This window comes from Oncorhynchus mykiss, chromosome 13, assembly GCF_057628025.1.
Source record: "Oncorhynchus mykiss isolate SJ-2025 chromosome 13, ASM5762802v1, whole genome shotgun sequence".
Lineage (NCBI taxonomy): Eukaryota > Metazoa > Chordata > Actinopteri > Salmoniformes > Salmonidae > Oncorhynchus > Oncorhynchus mykiss.
In genome coordinates, this window is record NC_143034.1 from 52,483,463 (window position 1) to 52,505,563 (window position 22,101).

Sequence of the window (22,101 nt, forward strand, 5' to 3'; positions counted from 1 at the left end):
TCTCTCTCTCTCTCCCTCTTCTCTCTCCCTCTTCTCTCTCCCTCCCTCTTCTCTCTCCCTCTTCTCTCTCCCTCTTCTCTCTCTCTCCCTCTTCTCTCTCCCTCTATCTCTCTCCCTCCTCTCTCTCTCTCTCTCTCCCTCCTCTCTCTCTCTCTCCCTCCTCTCTCTCTCTTCTCTCTCCCTCCTCTCTCTCTCTCTCTCTCTCTCCCTCCTCTCCTGCTCTGTGTGTGAGATACTGCCATTTAGGGCAGTGTTACTGTTACCTCTCAGTGAGTGTGGCAGGAATGTCCAGTTGGCCAATGGGTTGAGTGCTACCAGCCCTCAGCCAGTACCTTCTCTCTACTATTTAGCTGTGTCCATCCTTCAGTGGATACCAGTGAGTAGCCTAAATATCCATTCCAGTACTCACATGATCGAGATACTGTACTGTTAGAAACACCCACTTCGCTTCCACCCCACCCCCATCCTCTGAGCCTCCAACACAGATTTGGATTTGGTCACTGTGACTCAGATGATGGGGAGCACCCTTTACTGCCTGGTTCCAGGCTTCTACATGTTTATGGATGACACGTCTTTACAGGAGGGAGTCCATTTAACCTATTTGGAATCCTCCTTCATTTAATCGTCCTCCCCGTTTTATGCAGGACTTATGTGCTATTGGTATTATTAAGTTAATGACATTGCAATGAATGCAGTTTGCAGTCAGCCTCATAAGCGATTCATATGGACCAGAATACATCAGGAGAGGCTGGTGGAATATAGCAGTAGAACACTTTTCCATCCTGTTCTGAATTAAACCTACTTTTGTTGCACTCGTTATCTTGGAGGCACAGAACCGAGAGCTCAGTCCTCCTTATCAAGTGGAGGGGATTTAACAGTAGCCGGGACGGTTCTTTCCACTGTCGTTTCAAGATGAGAAGTCTGCAGTCTCTGGGATTAGTGAATCCTCATTTGCTTTACTGCCCTGCAACTTAGTTTCCCTGGTAATTAAAAAGGCTGTCTGGAGCCTGGGTGTCGCCTCGCCCAGGCCTGGCTGGCCGGCTGACTGACTGGCCTGTTTTAATGGTATTGGATGCTGTCATCACGCCTGGAAGGCCACGAAGCAGTTTCATGGCCTGAAACAAAATGGCGCCCCCCCCCCACCCCATTCCTCCCTCCCCCTACAGGCTCTGCTCTTTCTGAACACAGTTGGGGTGTTTTTGAAGTTATTACAGGATGTCCTTGAGTGTGTGACTGAGGAGTGCTATATCACAGTGTCACCATATAACTGACACCTTTTTTTAAATCGTGACCGGCCGGCACTACAATCCATTACCGGGCTTATCATGAAGACCGTATAGTAACAGTGCTGTGGCAATGGCCTGGAGCCGTCTCCCAACTCAACTGGTTCTGATATGAATTCATATCAAGTGTAACTAAAAAGGATAACGGTATCTGTTCACGGGGTATAACAGGTACTCATTGTTGTAAATATTATCTGGATATGTGTGTACATGGATAGTGAGCAGGCTTGTGTAGCAATGTGTGTATCAGATTTTGTGACTGTCAATAATAGATGTGGTTGCAGTGAATATTTCATGGTAGGCTGACTGAAACGCTCTGCTGTCAGAGATATGGAGAGAGAGAGAGAGAGTAGGAGTGAGGGTGAAATTGAAGCTGTGTTTTTAACCCTCGTTCTAGTCTCTCTCCCTGCCCTCCATCTGCACTGTACAGAACAGTAATGCCTACTAGTATTAACCCCGTCTTCTCCTCTGTCAGGGTTCTCAAGATTCAACGGGGGGCCAGGAGGGGCTGGTGCCCCCGCCCTTCTCAGTGTTCCCTCCACCACCCCCTCCGCAGAATGGCCTGGGGACAGAGTTTGTCGGCGCTTTGTTTGGTGCTAGTGGACAGGGGCCTTCGGATTCAGGGGCTGGAACAAATGGCTCAGCCACCACTTCCAACATCTTACCCACCCCGGTGAGTGTTGTGGTTGGTTTTGTTGTTAGGCGCTCACTGCATTTGTCCCAAAAATGCTCATAACTCCTACGTTTATTCCATTTATCAGCCTCTCCCTTCCCCTCCACTCTCTCTCTTCCCCAGCAGACAGAAGTGTCCCCAGGTCAGGTAGATGGAGTGGGGCAGTGCGTGGCAGTAGAATTAGCAGGAGTATCCGGGGCTGACTCCGCAGAGGCCAAAGGAACCCCAAAACGACTTCACGTCTCCAACATCCCCTTCCGCTTCCGAGACCCTGACCTCAGGCAGATGTTTGGGGTAAGAATCTGGGAACTTTCTTGCTGCACTTTGAGATGAGGAGTAAATCAGTTTAACCCTCCTGTTGTTTAATTGATGGTTGGTGTCAGAGTGGATGTTGAGAAGAACAAAGGGCCACACAGTCACCAAGGGAGGAACACTCATGTCCTTTGATTTTCTCTATCATAGGGCCATGAGAGCCACAGAGAGGTAGTCAGTAGTTAGTGAACGAGTGAGGAAAGGAAGGCATGTAGTAACAAAGGGATAGAAAAATAGACAATAGAAGGTAGGTGCAATTTGATTGAATTTATTTTGGTACAATACTGCCTCCTAGTGAGCTGCAGGTGTAGTTCACCCCTGATTGTAATTTAATTACACTGAGTACATAATGCACGTTAAGTTTTTGTTTGTATCCTAATTTCTTGTGTTTTGTTTATTTTCAGCAATTTGGGAAGATTATTGATGTTGAGATCATTTTCAATGAGAGGGGCTCAAAGGTGAGTGAGATGGTAAACATGTCCTCAGTCCCACCGCTGTGGACACTATGATGAAAAAGTTCACTGTGTCTCAATGCTACATTTTCCACACACTCTGTGTCCTACTGACCTGCACTGATAGTATAAACAACAGGGTAGTATTATGGTTTTAAAGAACTCCAGGCCACTATTGAACGTCTGAAACTAGATTGAAAGTAAGTCAAAATTATACTGGACCTATATATTTTCTAATAACTGCAAATAGATTTTGAAAAGCAAACCGGTCCCAAGACAATCTGTGCGGCCCTCTGTTGAATTTCGACATTCCGTTTGCCCAACCCTTCACTAATCAGTAACCACCGTATATCAGTTCTAGAACAAACAACATTATTAACCAGTGATTATAACTGTGTTCCTGTTCAGTAAATGTGTAATGAAATGAGTAAAACTAGCTAAATCAAAGTGTTTTGATTTTCTACAGAACAACTGTTCTGTTTCTTCCACCCCTCTCCTTACGCTGTCTTTGTGGTGCTGTCTTTGTGGCCCTCTGTCTGTTTACCCCAGGGCTTTGGCTTTGTCACGTTTGAGACCAGCGCCGACGCGGAGAAAGCCCGGGAAAGGCTTCACGGCACGCTAGTGGAAGGTCGCAAGATAGAGGTAATTTAACCCATCTCCTCCTCCTACCATCGTTCCTCTGCCTGTACACTGATTCCGCTAGCTGCCATCCTTTTCCACTGACATGCTCTAATGTGGTCTCTGCTGGTACCCCCCAGATGGTTTGCTGCCTTTTTTTGGGGTGTTTCTTGTTTCCTGGTTAATTTGGGGCGGGGGGAGAGTTGACACCTCAAGGCATGCTGGGAAGTTTTCGCTCTCTAAATCGTTTAGGTCTCGGTTCTGTCTTGCACCATTTCTTATTATAGCTTCCACTGCTTTGATTTCAAAATACAATCTAAATCATCTTTCTCTGTTGCTGGAACCGCGGGACATTAGGAGAGCGTGATGAGACGATGATGCATGGCCGATTGTAGCCAGGTTGATCATATCTTAGTTCCTAGTCTAGAATGTTCCTTTTTTCCCCCCGTGCTGCAAAGTGCTAGTGACAAGCTTATGTCACCTGGCCTCCAGCATGCAGCACAGTGCTCTCCTCTCCACCTGTAAAATAACTACGCCATTTATTTCATATTTAGCTCCCTCCTTTCACTATCATTTTATAAAATGAAGCTTTGGCTCGTATGTGACTGTTTCAGGGTTGGGGAGAAGCTGAGAAGATGCATGTTTTTTTTTGACATATTGTCCGTTTGCGTGCCAGTGATATCCTGCCCATCTCTGGAGCAGATCTATTTTAAGCCAGGTTCTTAGCCAATCACGATTCTGCATGGGCTCCTGCCTCCTTGCTGTGGTTAACTGTGGTAGTTGTGTCCTGCATGATGGTGATGGCTGGACCCGCTTGGGTTTCATCTGTCAGCTCTCAAACATCTGGTTCTGAATGCCACCTGCATCCAATGGTCTATAAATCCTACATTTCACCTTCAGTCAATCAGCAAGTTGAATGGATACTGATGGAGCCCAATGAAAACCCACATCAGTTAAACTTCTATAAATCATCAACCTATTTGTTTGGCCCTGGTGGTTCTGTAACCTCTTGTCTATGTAGCCTTTGGAGTATCTTCTTATTTCATGCATGAACTTTATCACTTTAATTGTAAGGAAGTGTGTCTCTCTTTCTCCCCTTCACCTTTTATCATTGCTGCATGTGTGACAGTAGTTGATCTCTCTGAAGCTGTGGCCAGGCCTTTGTAATCTGCATGGGGTCAACAGGAGTGTCTGTCATCAGGTTTGTCTGTGTTTGACTAGTGCATGGGATAGAACAGCCGTACAGACTAAGGGCAAATAAAGGGTGTTCTGTATTTATACACTCATTCAGCACCGGAGGAAAAGCCCAGCATGCCTTTGAGGCACTGCTATGTGACGATTCTTCTCTCTCCTAGAAGTTGTTTGCAACCCTAGCTTTGTCCTTGGTAATATCATTTCCGTTTGTTTTTTAACTGGCTGTTATTCTAACAAATGTGAAGACGCTAATTTAAAACTGGCTAAGCTTAGAGGCATTCTGACATGAGGAATGTTTAGATGTGTTAATGGTCCCGTACTAGGCTAGGCTTAGATTACACATTGTTTTGCTTAAAATACTACCGTATAATGTCTTTCAGTTTCCTAACCCATTGTTTTGCTTAGGAAACTCTGAAAGATATACCATGGTAGTATTTTAGCAGATTGTTTTTGAAATCAGGAGTGTGTATATTCTGTTTGCTGTCCTTTTGCATGGGATTTATTGGAAGTATGTGTGCATGATAATACTATGGTGTTGTAACATGGCTGTCACTGCAGTGCTAGTGCGGACAGTCTGGGATTTCTTGCATGTCTTTTATATCGGCTATTTTGTTAACCCTAGATGATTTTTGGTGATAGTGATGTGGACTTTTGGTTGTTTAGCATGACATCTTCTCAAAGTTGAAAATGCCTTACTACTTTTATGAAGGTCTGTTTATCCATAAAACAGAAAAAGGCAATTGTTGATTGGAATCAATCATTTATTTCATGTTGTTGACTAGTCTGTCAGTGCATGGGAATCTGTAGCGAATGTTCTCCTAGCTAGTCTGTTTGGAACCCTAAGTGTGCATGGCTGTTGGTTCTACACAGAGTGTAGTATTGATCTCTGCGGTGGCCTATTCTATTACATCGAAGTGTACTTCTTTTTGTCTGGAATAAAACTCTGCGCTTTGAAGAAGTCAGTTTCCCGTGCGCGTCCAATGTACCCATGTAAGTGGTCCGATTCACTTGTCTTCCTGCTGTTTGTGTGTCCACTCCACACGACGGTGTGTGTCTAAGTCTGCACACACACCATGCATCTCCTCCATCAGTCTGTGTGTGTCTAAGTCTGCACACACACCATGCATCTCCTCTATCAGTCTGTGTGTGTCTAAGTCTGCACACACACCATGCATCTCCTCTATCAGTCTGTGTGTGTCCTCCTCATATCAAAGGGTATTCCACAAAAAGCACTCTAACTAAAGACATTGACATCACACCCCATAGACCAGGACTCTCCAACCCTGTTCCTGGAAGGCTACCCTCCTGTAGGTTTTCACTCCAACCCTGTTCCCGGAGAGCTACCCTCCTGTAGGTTTTCACTCCAACCCTGTTCCCGGAGAGCTACCCTCCTGTAGGTTTTCACTCCAACCCTGTTCCCGGAGAGCTACCCTCCTGTAGGTTTTCACTCCAACCCTGTTCCTGGAGAGGTACCCTCCTGTAGGTTTTCACTCCAACCCTGTTCCCGGAGAGCTACCCTCCTGTAGGTTTTCACTCCAACCCTGTTCCCGGAGAGCTACCCTCCTGTAGGTTTTCACTCCAACCCTGTTCCCGGAGAGCTACCCTCCTGTAGGTTTTCACTCCAACCCTGTTCCCGGAGAGGTACCCTCCTGTAGGTTTTCACTCCAACCCTGTTCCCGGAGAGGTACCCTCCTGTAGGTTTTCACTCCAACCCTGTTCCCGGAGAGGTACCCTCCTGTAGGTTTTCACTCCAACCCTGTTCCCGGAGAGCTACCCTCCTGTAGGTTTTCACTCCAACCCTGTTCCCGGAGAGGTACCCTCTTGTAGGTTTTCACTCCAACCCTGTTCCCGGAGAGCTACCCTCCTGTAGGTTTTCACTCCAACCCTGTTCCCGGAGAGCTACCCTCCTGTAGGTTTTCGCTCCAACCCCATTTGCAACGTACCTGATTCGGCTTTTCAACCAGCTAATTATTAGAATTGAGTGTGCTAGATAACCTACAGGACGGTAGCTCTCCAGGAACAGGGTTGGAGAGCCCTGCCATAGACGCTTAATCAATTTCCAGGCAGTAACAATTATATGCCATCAAAGCAACTCATCACACTGATGTTTTGAAAGTGACATTTAAGACATTTGACTGTGGGATACCCCGACATTTGACTGGGATACCCCGACATTTGACTGTGGGATACCCCGACATTTGACAAAGCCCTTTAAGTCTTGTCACCGTGCTGTCACACCACAGTTCCCACCCTGAGGTACTGTAGTAGTAACAGCGTATTGAACGTGTAGGTGTGTGTCTCTCACCGCATGCTGCTCTTGTTGATGTGTTGGTGTGATGGGAAGTGAGTGCTCCGTGGCGCAGAGTTTTAGACAGACATTAGATGCAGTAGAATATGAAGGTGCAGTCTATCACCCCAGTAGTGGTGGTAATGAGAACGAGCAACGTCTCGTCTCCTGGTGCTCTTGAGTCTGCATGCATCTCATCAGACACAGGGTCGCAGAGAGGAGAGCTCCTCACTCAGAGACCGACCATGTCACCACTGCATGAGCCTGAGTCTCTGACTAAAGAGAGCTGGGTGTGATAAGGACTAACTTACTGTGACTGTTCACCTGATCCTGCATGGCTGATCCGTTCTCATTCAGTGATAGATGTACGCTACACTACTGCAGGTGGCAAACCACTCACAGCCTCCATTTGAAACAGTTCTGTCTGTCTTTTAAAGAAAAGGGTCATGTTCTTCAAGAAAGCCAATCAGACTGGATGTTTAATCCTGACATTCCACCTCGGCGTCAACCTCATTGAAAAGGCATTGATTTGGATCCTTTTTCAACACCAGCTCTTTCACTTGAGCTTTAGATGTGAATTGGCTCAAATCAAAAGAAGGCTGTGATCACTCTGCTCCCCAGAACTGTATTACTGCTCTAAATGGGCTGTTTGTGATAAACTGGGCTTAGCTTTGGATTTAGTCATGGTTGTTGCTTGTTTCAGATACTTTGCATGATTGACAGAGAAAAAGAGGTGAACTTGTGAATGGATTGGTGTGGTTGTGTGTGTTTATGTGAGAGGAGGGCAAAAGAAAAGGGGACAGGGAGTATGAACTGTTCCCTTTCCACTCCTCCCTCTTTCTCCCAGACCACAGGCTGCTCCATCTCTCTCTCTCCTTCTCCCTCTCTCTCTCCTTCTCGCTCTCCTTCTCCCTCTCTCTCCTTCTCTCTCTCCTTCTCCCTCTCTCTCCCTCTCTCTCTGCTTCTCTCTCTCTCTCTCTCTCTCTCTCTCTCTCTCCTTCTCTCCCTCTCTCTGTCCTTCACACTCCCATTCTCTCCAAGCCAGTCAAGTTTGTCTTCCTTTGTTTCTCCACTGTTATCTTTCCCTGTGTGACACTCCCCAGTCCTCTGTCCCTGTGTGACACTCCCCAGTCCTCACCCTCTTGTCTTGTATGTGTGTAATACCTCTCATTGTATGTCCTTTCACATGTTATATTTTCGTCTTTAGTCCCTTACCCCATCCTTCTCTTTTTATCTTTATTTTTTTTAATTCTAATGTTATTTTGTTGTGATTCATGGCGGAACTAAATGTTCCAAAGTAATTTCTTTATACAATTACCCCCCCATGCAGATCAAAATATGAATCCTGCCCACGTCGCCTTTTACTAAGAATCATTTTATGCTACATTTCACTTAAGTATTTTTACTGCCACTCTTGACTGTGGGAGACATATTTTTAGACGCAATTAAGCCAATCTCTTAATACAAATGTGGTCGACCTGGTTTTTGTGTCCCTTAATCTTATGACCACTATAATTTACATACGTTGAAAGAAGCACCCCTCCAGTCCGTGTGTCTCTCTAGAAATAGAAAGATGCTCATGCATTGAGCAGAAACTAATTTTGGATGATTTTTCTCTCTCAAAAACTGTATCACTGCTTTCAACTATTATCCCCATTTTATTTCACATTGGGGGGATTTTAATTTTAATTTATTGGGATGTTTGTTGGTTTATTTATTTGTTATTATATTTTTTCTGTTTCCCTGATGACTTCTGTGTGTTGTCAGTCTCCACGGTAACCACTCGCGTGTCCTCACGCTGTTTCTTCGGCAACGGTAAGTTGTGTATAAATGACATTCGCTGATCTGACCCCCACCCCTTCCTTGAAAAAGGCAGTAGACGAAAAATCACACATTGTTTTGAATATTTCTAAAGGAACCGTTAATTTGGAAGTTTCAATCTTTCAATTAGCTCAGTGGCAGTAGATGCTGGGAGCAAGACGTACAGTAGTTGCATGCTTTAGTTATGTCCACAGCATCTTTGTATTGTATATTACAAATACATTTGAAGTATGGTAGCCTCGCATTGTTCTGATCTCCCAGCTATCCAGAGTATAAGTCCCTGTTATGATGGGACCTGCATTGATAGGGAAGGTAGCAGTGACGAGGCACACACACACACACAGCCCATTGATAGCCTGGTCTAACTAGTAATAATAATGGATCCACCCCCCTCCCCTCCTCTCATTAACACCTCCCCGGAATGTCCAAGTTTAATCATCCTCCTCTTTGCAATGACATGGCTTACCAGAACCCATTTGATTAATATTTCATTGTATGTATATTTTTCCTAATGAATTGTTATCCCCAGTAATGATGATAATCCATGGCTCTCTGGGAAGCTCCTGTTCAATTGTTATCATCCTTTCAGCTGCTTCAGTCAGTGTTAAGGGGAAAATAAATCTGTCATTATAACTTTTCTTTGTCTCTAGTGTTGGGCGGGTTTCAGATTCATGGAAGGGCCTGTGTAAAGGTGCAAATGCAGAAATCGCTTTGCCATTTCCTGGTTGCTAAAATTCTAATAGTTAGCCTAATTTTCTGTTTATTTGACAGACCTGTAGTGTAGAGAGTCATTGTACCATTTAAACCGCTGTGAAATATATTTTCAATAACGTAAAAATATTGTATTTTCAGCTGTTTGAAGTAGAGGTCAACCGATTATTATCAACGCTGATACTGATACCAAAAAAAGCAGATACAGATTAATCGTCTGATTTTTATTAATATTTTGTAATTTTGTATACCTTTTTTTTATTATATATATATATATATATATATATATATATATATATATATATATATATATATATATATATATATATATATATATATATATATATATATATATATATATAGATAGATAGATGTAATAGTGACAATTACTGAATTTAATGAACACTTATTTTAACTTAATATAATACATAAAATCTATTTAGTCTCAAATAAATAATGAAACATGTTCAATTTGGTTTAAATAACGCAAAAACAAAGTGTTGGAGAAGAAAGTAAAAGTGCAATATGTGCCATGTAAAAAAGCTAACGTTTAAGTTCCTTGCCCAGAACATGAGAACATATGAAAGCTGGTGGTTATTATAGAAATTATGACGCGTTGACTATTTCTCTCTATTCCATTTGTATTTCATATACAGGGGGGTTGAACAAGTATTTGATACACTGCCGATTTTGCAGGCTTTCCTACTTACAAAGCATGTAGAGGTCTGTCATTTTTATCATAGGTACACTTCAACTGTGAGAGGCGGAATCTAAAACAAAACTCCAGAAAATCACATTGTATGATTTTTAAGTAATTAATTAGCATTTTATTGCATGACATAAGTATTTGATACATCAGAAAAGCAGAACTTAATACTTGGTACAGAAACCTTTGTTTGCAATTACAGAGTCAGTGTATATGCCCCGCACTGAACGCAAGAGAAGTGACACAATTTCCCTAGTTAATATTGCCTGCGAACATGAATTTGGACGGGTCGCCCAAATAGTTACATATTGCAGTTATAAATCCTAATGCACAAAATGTGGCTCGTCTGCTTTCAGGCACACAGAAAGTAGTACAGAAATTACAGTTACCATTTTCAAACACGGTAACATGGGACATCAGTTATGCTGATTAGATGGTACAATAATGAATCAACCCAATCAAGTTGAACTTGCACTTGCACATAGAATGGTAATTCTATGGACATGCTTAGAACACAGTATTGCTTCCTATAACATGGTGTGTTTTTCCATAGAGATCCTATTCAATTACTAGAGGGGCAATTTCATAAGCCCTCAAAGTTCTAGAATGGGGTTAAAATGGCTGCCATATTGGTCAGGGAGAAATCCAAACCAGTCTAATTGGAATTAATGGCTGAGGCGTAATCCAGAATTTACATATGCTGGAAAATTAAAGTAATGCATGTGATATATCAGAAATTGTGTAATCAAATTATTGTTAACCTAAAATATTGTGATATAATTATGAATACAGTTTAAAGGTTTATACCAATTTTCTGTATAAATATCATTTAAAATATATGTATGTAAACCATACATGTTAAAAATGTTTGTTTTCATGGGCAGTTGAGTGCTATTTTATGATATAATATCAGTACTTGTTGTATTTCCAACTTGTCTAAGTCCTATCAACTGATTTCAGCCAGTGTATGGCTGTGGATTGACTGCATTGATCGAATGGGATGTTGGCATATTGGCAGTTAATAAAAATACAAAAATCTATGGAAACATTCCTCTAAAACTGGCTGGATTGCTAGCTAACAAACATACAGGGCAGATAAATTCATTATTTTATGTCAGGGATGGGCACCATGGGGTGGAGATAAAATGTTGCTCTTTTTGAGCTAGTTTACTGCAGTTTTTTTTTTAAGTGCAATGAGGTGGGGAGAAGATTTTCCAATTTTAGAACAAATTTCATGCAATCCTTTTTAGTGTTAGAGTTAATTATGTGCAATTCTACACATTTTGCCATAAGGTAGAGAGCGATTTTTACAGTTTTTAATATAATACCTGTGAGACTGACTAGCAAAATCAATGCCCCCAAGCTCTAATTCGATCTTGATTACTATAAGTTTGGATAACTGGCTGCTAGAATAATTTACCAATATAGAAAATGTTAGCTGACATGGGCTAATTTGACTGACAGAAGATTAGAACAGTTGATGTACAACAACATTTTGAAATTGCATCTTGTGTATTCTGCTTCGCAATAGTAAGTTGTGACCCCGACTGAGTCCCCCCCCCCCCCCAATAAAAAAAAAAGCAGTATATCCGAGGGCCTTCAAAAAGGGGGGCTGCGGCCACTAGTTTCCCAGCCCTGTTTTACATCATCTTATCACAGCATTGGCAAACCATAATTGACCAACTCCCTGACCAAAATGGCTCACCTTTATCCTATCATAAAATTATTAATGTCAATTCTAGTATTCTAATTCCTAATTCTATGTGTTTTTCTGTGTTCTAAATGTGAACGCATTCTGCACTAAAGTGTATATGCTTATGTATTTCACATTTTGAAACTTCAGGGAGAATCACTCATGGAAACCGATAGATTAACACAGGGGCACAGGCATTTGTGGGGTGGACACGGGCCCACCCACTGGGGAGCCAGGCCCTGCCAGACCCACCCAATCAGATTGGTCCTGTTGGCCAATCCAAATTTCTGCAGGCCCACCCACCAATTTCTGGCTATGCCCCTGCATTAACAAAAGGTACAAGATCTATGTCCATTCAGCAGTCATTGTCAGTATATCTGTTACAGGAGTAGGTGAAATTGCAATTGTTTAGAAAAGATAGCTCATCCATCTGTCCATATTTTCTCTTCACAATGAAAAGCAACGTTAATCGTGTTGCTCTTGAAGCTTGAGGATTTTTGAAGTTCAAATTGTGATCAGTAGCAGGGCATCTTATAGAATGCACTTTAAGAGAATAGTCAATCAATAAAGTTTATAACGGCAATAACTCACCTCTCTGTAGTGAGTGTAGTAATGGGATTAACAAGCAGGAGTTAAAGCACACAGAACAGAATGTATGAATTCCTTTATAGAGTAGCCTAATTCCTGAAAAGATAACGATATATAAACACATTGGGATGAACTGGTTGATCCTTTGGTCTGTCTTTTGCTGTCCTTTTAACTCCTCTTTGGTTTGGTTTTCCTTTATTGAATGGTGTGTGTATTAGTTTGTGTACTGGTCTTAGTTCGTGACACACAGTAATAATGCCTGGCAGTGTCTTGTATTATTTGATTTCTCTCTTTTTTGGGGTATGAGGATTGCTCTTCTCTCTCTTCCCTCCATCCTTTGGTACTCTGTCTCTCTATTCCTCCACATATAACTTAGTGAGATTTTTGGGAGAATGGTCACAGAATCTAATTGCTTTTTTTGAATGACGCACCTTGGTATTTGTTATTTTTGTTTTTGAAAAATAATTGTTGATTTTTGTTGTTGCTTATGTAGACGATGTCTCTCTCTTTCTTACACCATCTTTGTGTTTCCCTGTTACTGTATGTGGACTGGCTCTGTATCTATCTCTCTCTTTCTCACCTGCATCCCTCTCCTGAACTCCTTACCTGTCCCATCTGTCTCTGTATGCGTTTGATATGGGAGTGCTGCGATTGTTTTGATTGGTCTCTATGCTGCATCCGACGCTTGCTGATTGGCTGAATTACATTTTTTGGTTCTTTATTCTCACTCTTGGTCATGTGATGCGCCCATATTTGGCTGCGTATAATTTTTGTCTTATAAAATTATTAATTTTGTCCAACAAATGTTTTTTGCACCCCTCTTTCTCTCCCCCTTTTTATGTATTGATGTTGATTTCTTTTTAGGTTAACCCCAACAAGTTTGGTTTAATTTGGGGGCGGTCCAGTTCTATTGGTACTGCTGTGGGCTTGTGTCCTAAGTTGGGATGGGGTTGAATGTTTATTATTAACCCATGCAGATGTGTTTCTCACTGGTCTCTGTTTGATTTGCATGTTTACCTCTCTGTGAGATTGATCAAATTGCATTACCTCCCCTGGTATTGACACACCACTAACTATACATAAGGAAATGCATCATTGCCCAGTTATCACACACAAAATAGAGGTTTATAAATGACCCTGATATGAATGCTGTGATGTAAAAAGATTATCAGCATTAATCTGATTCATTAGGCTGATTTATTCGTTTTATTTTAGTGTCTTCACTCACAGGGACAATTATGTCAGCTAATTGAATCATTCAAGGCTGACCATCTCATTTGCAATGAAGGAAAATGAGGTAATTCTCATTTCCATTTGAATGAGGGCTGCAGTGATAGAATATGACTAGTGGGGTGTTGAAGGTGGCTGAATCCATAATGGCCTTCTAAGTGGAACTTCGTCACATAGAAGTCTCAAAGCTCTCCAATTGGCCAATAGGTCATTAGTAGCTCACAACAAAGTTTGACATGGCGCGACGGCACACTCAAACTGTGAAATTGCACGACACAACAGTCATTCTCATAAACCCCATCAAAGGAGATGGATAACGATTAAGGGAGCCTAATATGGCCCTTTGAAGTTCAGTGGGGGGATTAGCCTAGCTAGCAGCCATCTTGATTCAACAGCCGGGCGCAGCACTAGACAGAAATACCCGTCTTTGTTCACACACCTGCATACTGCAAACACATATTATTATTCTCCTGCAGTGCCATGTATCCCAGCTCTTCTCCTCCACCTTATCTCTTCCTTTCTTCTCTTACCTATAAATCTCTCTTCCTCTCACCGCTGGGCTCAACCACTGGCCCTCAGTGTAGCTAGTTGTCTCCACAATGAGTCATCGATTACACTCCTCTTGGGCAGAACACTTTAATTGCATGACTAAGATTCCCCCCTAACAATCCTCCACCCACTCATGTACACACGCGCACACAAACACCGCCAGGGAGAGCAGAGACTACTTCATCATAAGCGATGTTGTCAGCTGTCGTATAACTGGCTGGGGAGGAGGCAGCCTGGCAGGGAGGAGTTAACGATGTGATGCATCAAACCCACCACCGTATTGATGTGGACGATCCAGCGATGGTGAATGGGGAGCAGACTGTAACTGTGGCCTCCCTGTATGTGTACACACAATCACCATCTTCTTGGCAAATGGTCTGTTGACCTTAGACCGCAGGAGTGTTATTACCATTGTATTATTCACAAAGTCAGAGTTAGATATGCTTTATTTTAAGCAATTGCTATCATGTGTAAATGTCTAATATTGGTCCACTTGTGTGATTGTCTTTTGTGTCAGAGTGTTTGTGTGTGTTTCCTCAATTGAATAGAACGGGCCAAACGTTGTGCTCACTGTCCCTCCTCCCACTCCCCAGGTTAACAATGCCACGGCCAGGGTGATGACCAATAAGAAGATGGTCAGCCCCTACCCCAACGGAGAGGCCCTTAGCACCCTGCCATATGGTAACCAGATGCAAACTACTCCATTAGCCTCATTATGATCCCTAACTAACTGTTAGTCAGCTGCCCATCTCCCTGTGTATCCCCTATCTATATGAAACCCTCCTATTTCTGCCTCCTCTCTGCTTCTCAGCAGGATGGAAGCTAAGCCCAATGGTGCAGGCCATGTACGGACCAGAGCTCTATGCAGGTAAACCTCGTCTTCCTCTTAGATTTCATGCCCTTCATTTCACCCAAATCTGACTTCATTTAAACATCCCTAATTCATAGTGCCCCCAGGCATTGGATTTTCATATCCTCTCTCTCTCCTTCCCTCTCCCTCAGTTCCGGGGTTCCCCTACCCGTCTGCGGCAGCGGCAGCCTCCACGGCAGCTGCGTTCCGTGGTGCCCACCTTAGGGGCCGGGGAAGGCCAGTGTACGGCGCTGTGCGTGCGGCGGTGCCGCAGCCTGCCCTCCCTGCCTACCCTGGGTAAGGGATTCAACTACAGAATCCATCCTCTGAACGGACACACTTAACATGACGTTTATATACGTTCCTTCAGTAAATTCAGGACTTTACTATAAATACCAATACGTGTAATGTCATTAGTTTGTAGTATAGACACAAACGCTCTCTGAGCAGAACAATAATTTGATCCTCTGCGTCACACTGCACACAAAGACCAGACACATTTTCTTCCTATTTTTCTGTGTTCCAATAATTCCACTAGATTGACTCACAGAGAAACTGTACTGTGTTGCATGTTGCTGGGCTGTGCCAATTGGTTAATGGGGATGCAACTGCTGTGGACTGCAATATTCTGGAGATGCAACTGCAATATTCTGGATTTTTTTTTATTTTAACTAGTGCTGCAGGAAATGGCTCTTCCATATTTAATCCACTACTGCCTGACTTCAAACAAACGACTGGCTGATTTGTCCTCTGTCTGTCCAGGACCTTGTCAATGTAAATGGGCCTCCGTTCCCTCTCCCTGGGGGATGCTGATAGAGGATGGTACCCTATAATACAGTCATGTTGATAATACCACTTGGTTCAGCAGTAATGGAAGAAATAAATGGTAGTGTATTTCCTCTGCATGCTGCATGTGTGTGAAATAACTGTTCTATCTCTCTCCTTGTGCGTTCACTTTTCCACTCAATCATCTCCCTGTTGACTTTCCTCCACACTGGCTTTCATTCCTGCCACTCTGGTCTTGGACCATCTCACTGTACACACCGACCCTTTCATCTCCACTGTCTGCCATCTCCTCTGCTCCTGTTCCTCTCTCCTTTGTCCCTCCCTATTTCCTCCCTCAACCCCTCTCTTCACCTGCCATCTCCTCTGCTCCTGTTCCTCTCTCCTTTGTCCCTCCCTATTTCCTCCCTCAACCCCTCTCTTCACCTGCCATCTCCTCTGCTCCTATTCCCCCCTCCTTTGTCCCTCCCTATTTCCTCCCTCCACCCCTCTCTTCACCTGACATCTCCTCTGTCTGCCATCTCCTCTGTCTGCCATCTCCTCTGTCTGCCATCTCCTCTGTCTGCCATCTCCTCTGTCTGCCATCTCCTCTGTCTGCCATCTCCTCTGTCTGCCATCTCCTCTGTCTGCCATCTCCTCTGTCTGCCATCTCCTCTGTCTGCCTTTCTCTCGTAGCGTGGTGTATCAGGATGGTGGGTTTTATGGAGCTGCAGACTTATACGTAAGTAAATTCCCACTCACACTCCCTCACGACTCTCTCCTTTCTCTCTGTGCGTTTCTGCATGTGCATAATTAATTGCGCTGCACAGAGCTGCCCAAATGTGACTGAAAAAAAAACGACTGTTTCATGCATACAGCTCCTATGTTGAATTATGCTAATAGTTACACTCTGTACTTTACCATTCCACCGCTGCCTGGGATCACACCTGTGGGTCTGAGTTTTCCCAGAAGACAGACTGTAACAGAGGGTGTTGTAGTCTGGTGTTGTAACACGGGGTTCCAACATGGGTAGCCGGGCCGCTCTGTGTGCGCTTGTGTCAGGGCGCGTGTCTGTCAGTGTGTGTGCGTGTGTCCAGGTTGACAATGGCTGTTTCTGTTCTCTCTATAGAATAGTGTTTCAGGACTCTGTCATTAGTAGCAGATTGCCTCAGGTAGGGTCATTACCAAACACAGTGTGTATTTTTATTATCCCTCTGGTGATTATGATCTTTTGATGTTGTTTTGTTTTGAAACGGTAACTTGCTTTTCATTTTCCTACTAACTCACTGACATCTGCACAGGTGGATTGTGGGGAAGGGGTTTGTTACTAAGCTACTAAACAGTGAGTGTTTTTTGCCAGTTTGTTCAAAGAGAACCTGGTCTCTGAAAGGTAGACTGCTGGCAGTGATAACACGAAAGGTGGCAGTTGTATTTGTCTTGAAGTCACTGGCAGAGAGCCTCTTATTTCATACAAACACCAATGTTCCCAGCACCATTTCTTATGATTGGAAGTTACCACATCCATTATGCTGAGTAACATCCATAGCTGGAACAGGTACAGAGATGAGCTGGAAGATACTCTATCTGTGTAGCAGCAGTGCCCTGTGGGGCTGAAAATAAAGACGAGGAGAACACGGTTTCTTATTACTAAAGCCTGTCCCCAACCCCTTCCCGGTCTCGACTCTTCTCTGAAGCATGCTGATCCACGTCTGCATGCTCTACAGGCATAGGCCTACCTTTTCTCTCTCCCCCTTACCTTCTCTTACAGCCCCCCTCCCTCTGTCCTGTCACTAGTTGTACTGCAGGTTTCCAGGGGAATGCTCTGGGTTGTGTTCTGTATGATTAGGTCCAAATGCAGTGGTGTGTTCAAATAGATTTGCATTGAATCGGGGCAAGCATGCTGTCTCAATGCCAGGAGGTGACACTGTGAGTGTGTTTGAGTGTGGCATCTCTATTTTCCCCCTCTCTCTTTGTCTTATATGCATATGAGAGATCACAACGATAATATGGATGGTTCGTGTAAATGTTACTTATCTTTCTCTATAATTCTGAATCGTTGATATGCTGCATTATTGACGATTGTCAACAACCTCCAGTGTAATTATTCTGATTTGTTTTTACATTTGTTAATACTTCAATCTTTAACCACAAATGTTCTAAACTTGGTTGTTGTACTGTGTGATTCTTTAACTCACTCTGCACTTACACAACTCTGCCTCGGTAATGATCCTGTCTACCTCAGCTGTACCATGGTAATAACCTCCATTTGTCCCTCTGTCTCCCAGGGAGGCTATCCTGCCGCTGCCTATCGCTTTGCTCAGCCTACTGCTGTAACCGGGGCAACTGCTGCCGCGGCAGCAGCTGCTGCTTACAGTGACAGGTAAGAATAAGGAGGATCGTCTGAGGACTCAAAAAGCAGCAGCCTCGAAATGCAGTAATGTGGCCAGACTTTTACACAATAACATGCTAGGCTATGACTCACAGTAGAAATGATTTTAGTTGTTTTTCTGGTGGGTATTTATGATCTTACAGATCAGTATCACGTGATCTTACAGATCTTTTATGTGATTTGTAGTATCTCAGCCTATCTATGAGTCAGTGCAAGGTGTGTGTTATATTCTCACTGTAACTATATGCAGCTGAAATACATGTGTTGGTATTCCTCTGGGACAGTTATGGGCGAGTGTACACTACAGATCCCTACCACGCTCTAGGTCCCGCTGCAGCTGCCTATGGAGTCGGTGCCATGGTAAGAGCCCCCCAGCCGCAACACTACAACAACAGGCTGGAAACTGAGTTATCTTCACTTTATGTAAATGTAGTTATTTACTCCTCGCACATCTTTTTCACTGCTGTCTGTTGTTTAAAAACAGATACATCCTCTTTTCCTTATTTCTAATTTCTCTTTATCTCTCTCCCTTTCGCTCTCCTCCAGGCTAGTTTATATCGGGCTGGATACAGTAGGTTTGCGCCGTACTAAACAGCACTCGCACCACGGAATTCCACATTTCTGAACCTCTTCATTTGGAAAGAGCTCCCCTCCATTTTCTACGGGTGGTAGTATTAACCCATGTGTTTTGGAAAAAGGTCATCCACTCAAACTCAACTGTAACTCGGCTTGCTTCAACGGTCACACTCAGTGACATAGTAATGGATGAATGAAAACTGCCTATGAATTTCAAGACTGGCAACAATAACTGAAGACAACTGTGGGAAGAACAAGAATGGTTCCATAAAAAACACTATTGGACATGAATGGAGAAATTGCTGCCCACCAGTAACTTTTTACACTACATCACTACAAACCTTTGCTCCTGATAGTCTGTGGTAATAATACTCAAATGTAAAATGCACACATATGTACACAGCTCCATGTGTTAGTACGACCTAAAAGTAGGCCATCACTAGCGTGAAATCTTAGGTCCTTTATATGAAACACTACATTGACAACCTGCCCAGTGGTGGACTCCCATCAGTTAAACAATGAACACATCCAAGTTGTGGTTTTTAAAGAACCTGTTCAACAAAAAGGTGAATGGCACGAAGAAACGCAAAAGTAGCAAAAAGTCAATAATCTGAACTATAAAAGCTGAGCGACGACGCAGTTAAATCTAGGTAACAGCTGTTGCTCGGGAAATGATTAGAGAAATCCAAACAGTCTACCATTACATTACATTACATTACACCACCAACCCAACTGTAAAGGACAAAAAAACGATAAATGGTGTGAAAATGACAAGGAAAAATAAACAAAATGACTTGTTTTTGTTCTGCATTACCTCAGTTTTTCTTTTCTATAATTATCTATGAAAAAGCATTGCTTAAAGTTATTATATAATGTGGATGCAATGAAATTACATCCACTCTCATCATCATTTTTCCCATTTTCCAGTTGATTAATACTGCTATTGCTGGTCTAAGTATTATGATTATGATTCTTACTGTAGTTGAAACTATAATGACACATCTTTTGATCTGTATCATGTATCCTTACTATCATATACCTACATTGTCTTCATTTTTTACTTTTGAGAATATTGTACAACTCATGCCTGCTCAACACAACTCCGTATACATGTTCTCCTTACTAGACTATATGACATTCCAGGTGTAGCATCAGAATGGAGACTGAACGGGGTAAAAACATTGAAAGTGTCTGGGCATAGCTAACATGCTGTAGAAACCAGTCATGCAAGCTGGACCCAGCTATTTACAGATAAGAATGGAATTCTTAGGGGTTTGAGAGAACAAACCAGATGGTAGGAAACATGAGAGTTACAAACACTGCAAGTTGATGTTACTTTTGGTTTCACCATTTTTAATATATATTTTTTTGTCAAGTTGACACAAATACAGACACGCGAGAAGTGAAACAACGTAATGTTCACCCAATGCAATCTTCCTCCCTCCTATGTCTTTGGGAATGTTCTAGTCCAATATGTATTAAAGTCACTGCCTCAATGCTACTTTAAGGTACAGGAAGTGACCAACAAAAATATATAAATAGTCTTTGACCTATTATGTATCTCCATATACTCTGAATATGTTATTGCTATTGTTTCTTTTGGTTCCAAAGATTCTCTAAAAGCACATTTGTTGGTCAAGTGTACACATTTATTATACTTTTTCTGATTGTTCTTGCTGTTATTTTAGCTCTTTTTCTATTTTATGGTGGGTTCAAAGTGCTCCCTTTCAGTTTGCTGATGGTGGTGTTTTAAAAGCACCGTGTCCTGGGAAATGTCATCTGAGAAGTGGAGAGGGAAGATAGGGGCAAACATGAATTTATTTAGAGAATTTTATAGCAACAGATTAATAGACTTAAAATCCCCCAAAATACATTTGGGAACTGTCACAGTTGGTCTTTTAAAACGGGGCTGCTGAATGTGCCAAGGGGGTTTGGATGAAGTGGTCCCAGGCAGATAAATCAGTGGAAAATGTTGGGTTAAATATAACATTTAGGAGTCCACAGTAGACTTGAGAGGGGAATTTGGCATTTTGATAGAGAATAAATGTCAGACTAGAGTGAGTGTGATGGTGAAACAAAGTGTTCTATTCCACACCCTTTTAAAGAGCCCCCACATGCCTCCTTTTTCCAGTTGGGAGTGAGTGTGCAGTTCAGGAACAGTTGTAGGGTGGAGGACCCAGGTAAAGAGCTGAGCCATAAACCACCTTTTGACATGATGATTACCATGTTACTAGCTGTGTTATCAGGCCTGGAGGGATGCATACAGCCACATTAGTTATTCTGTTGAGTATTTATGCCATGATATCGTGAGAATAAGAATTTTGAACTTCTCTTAAAAAGTATTAAAAGTATCAGTATGCATGTTTTTGTGAGAAGGACAGGGTCAAAAGTCATTTCATTTGTTGCATGAATCAAAACAATTTCTATGGAAAGGAGGTTATGTGAAATATGAAGGCAGGATTGAGAGGGGTTTCAACATAGTCCATTTGAGTTTGTTTCTAGTTGGGGGGGGGGGTAATGATATGTAAAATACTGCTTGTTTTGTTAAGTTTATGCCTGGGTTTATCTATGTTCTTCTGTGGTCATGGTATCATTTGAATTACCAGTATCCCTTAGTTCAATTTTAATTTGGAATGTTGAACCCCTGCAGTTTTTCCTTTGAAGTATGTTAAGTAACCAATGATGTTGTCCCACCATGCACACAGCAGTCCAGCACAGACTGAACTGTTGTTTCCAATGCCTTGCATTGTAGCACAAGACTGCTCTATGGCACAGCAACTGACCATCCCTCCATAACCTTCCACTTGTTACCCAGCAGTGGAGACTCCCACGTGCCCTCTCACGGCGATCACCTTAGACCCAACTGTGTGTCTGACTTACCCCTGCACTGTGCTGAAGTCAACCTAGTGGGAGTTGTTGGACCGGGATTTCATATGAGTTGGAATTGCATGCGACTTTTTTTGTTTTCACATGTGCATTGCTAAGCTCATTGATCCAAGTGATATTGTTTTTATTTTCTTCAAGTGACTTGTGTATTTCTTTTCATTTTTTTCCATCTTCATGTTTGCCTTCTATTTCCTGTCATTGTTATTGAATGTACATAATAAACGGTTTGGTTTTTATACTCTTCTTTTCTCAACTCCTTATATGGGTAAAATGTTTACTAGATTTAGTTGCCATTGATTATTTTTATGTAATCATAGGGTATGGCTCTGTCACACAGTTCATACCTATTGTTCACTAGTAGTAGAGCTGGACGAAACTATGCCAACTTGAACTCTAAAGTAGCCAATTTTCCCTAACCAATCATTGTGTCTAATCATTGTGTCTAACTAACCATTGTGTCTAAAGTTAATGAATGTGAATGTCTGGGTTGAGCTTGGAGGAAATCTCATATCCCTGTTAAT

The 22,101-nt window shown here is 42.6% G+C and overlaps 1 protein-coding gene across 50 annotated transcripts in view; it reads left to right on the forward strand.

Annotated features, from left to right (window-relative positions):
• Positions 1 to 21,816, forward strand: part of LOC110486461 (RNA binding protein fox-1 homolog 2) — a 39,605-nt gene extending 17,789 nt beyond the window's left edge. For 4 of the 50 annotated variants that reach the window (XM_090196604.1, XM_090196610.1, XM_090196619.1 and 1 more), the window contains 11 exons: positions 1,759 to 1,956; positions 2,080 to 2,250; positions 2,673 to 2,726; positions 3,270 to 3,362; positions 14,711 to 14,798; positions 14,929 to 14,985; positions 15,120 to 15,264; positions 16,426 to 16,471; positions 18,015 to 18,109; positions 18,403 to 18,478; positions 18,665 to 21,816. In XM_090196604.1, the coding sequence (XP_090052730.1) occupies positions 1,759 to 1,956; positions 2,080 to 2,250; positions 2,673 to 2,726; positions 3,270 to 3,362; positions 14,711 to 14,798; positions 14,929 to 14,985; positions 15,120 to 15,264; positions 16,426 to 16,471; positions 18,015 to 18,109; positions 18,403 to 18,478; positions 18,665 to 18,709 (1,068 nt within the window). In that variant the 3' untranslated portion in view covers positions 18,710 to 21,816. Of the gene's footprint in view, positions 1 to 1,758; positions 1,957 to 2,079; positions 2,251 to 2,672; positions 2,727 to 3,269; positions 3,363 to 5,488; positions 5,523 to 8,586; positions 8,635 to 14,710; positions 14,799 to 14,928; positions 14,986 to 15,119; positions 15,265 to 16,425; positions 16,472 to 16,858; positions 16,902 to 18,014; positions 18,110 to 18,402; positions 18,542 to 18,664 lie in introns of all 50 variants that reach the window. The other 46 variants (XM_090196605.1, XM_090196612.1, XM_090196621.1 and 43 more) reach the window with 31 other exon arrangements.
• The last annotated feature ends 285 nt before the right edge of the window (positions 21,817 to 22,101 follow it).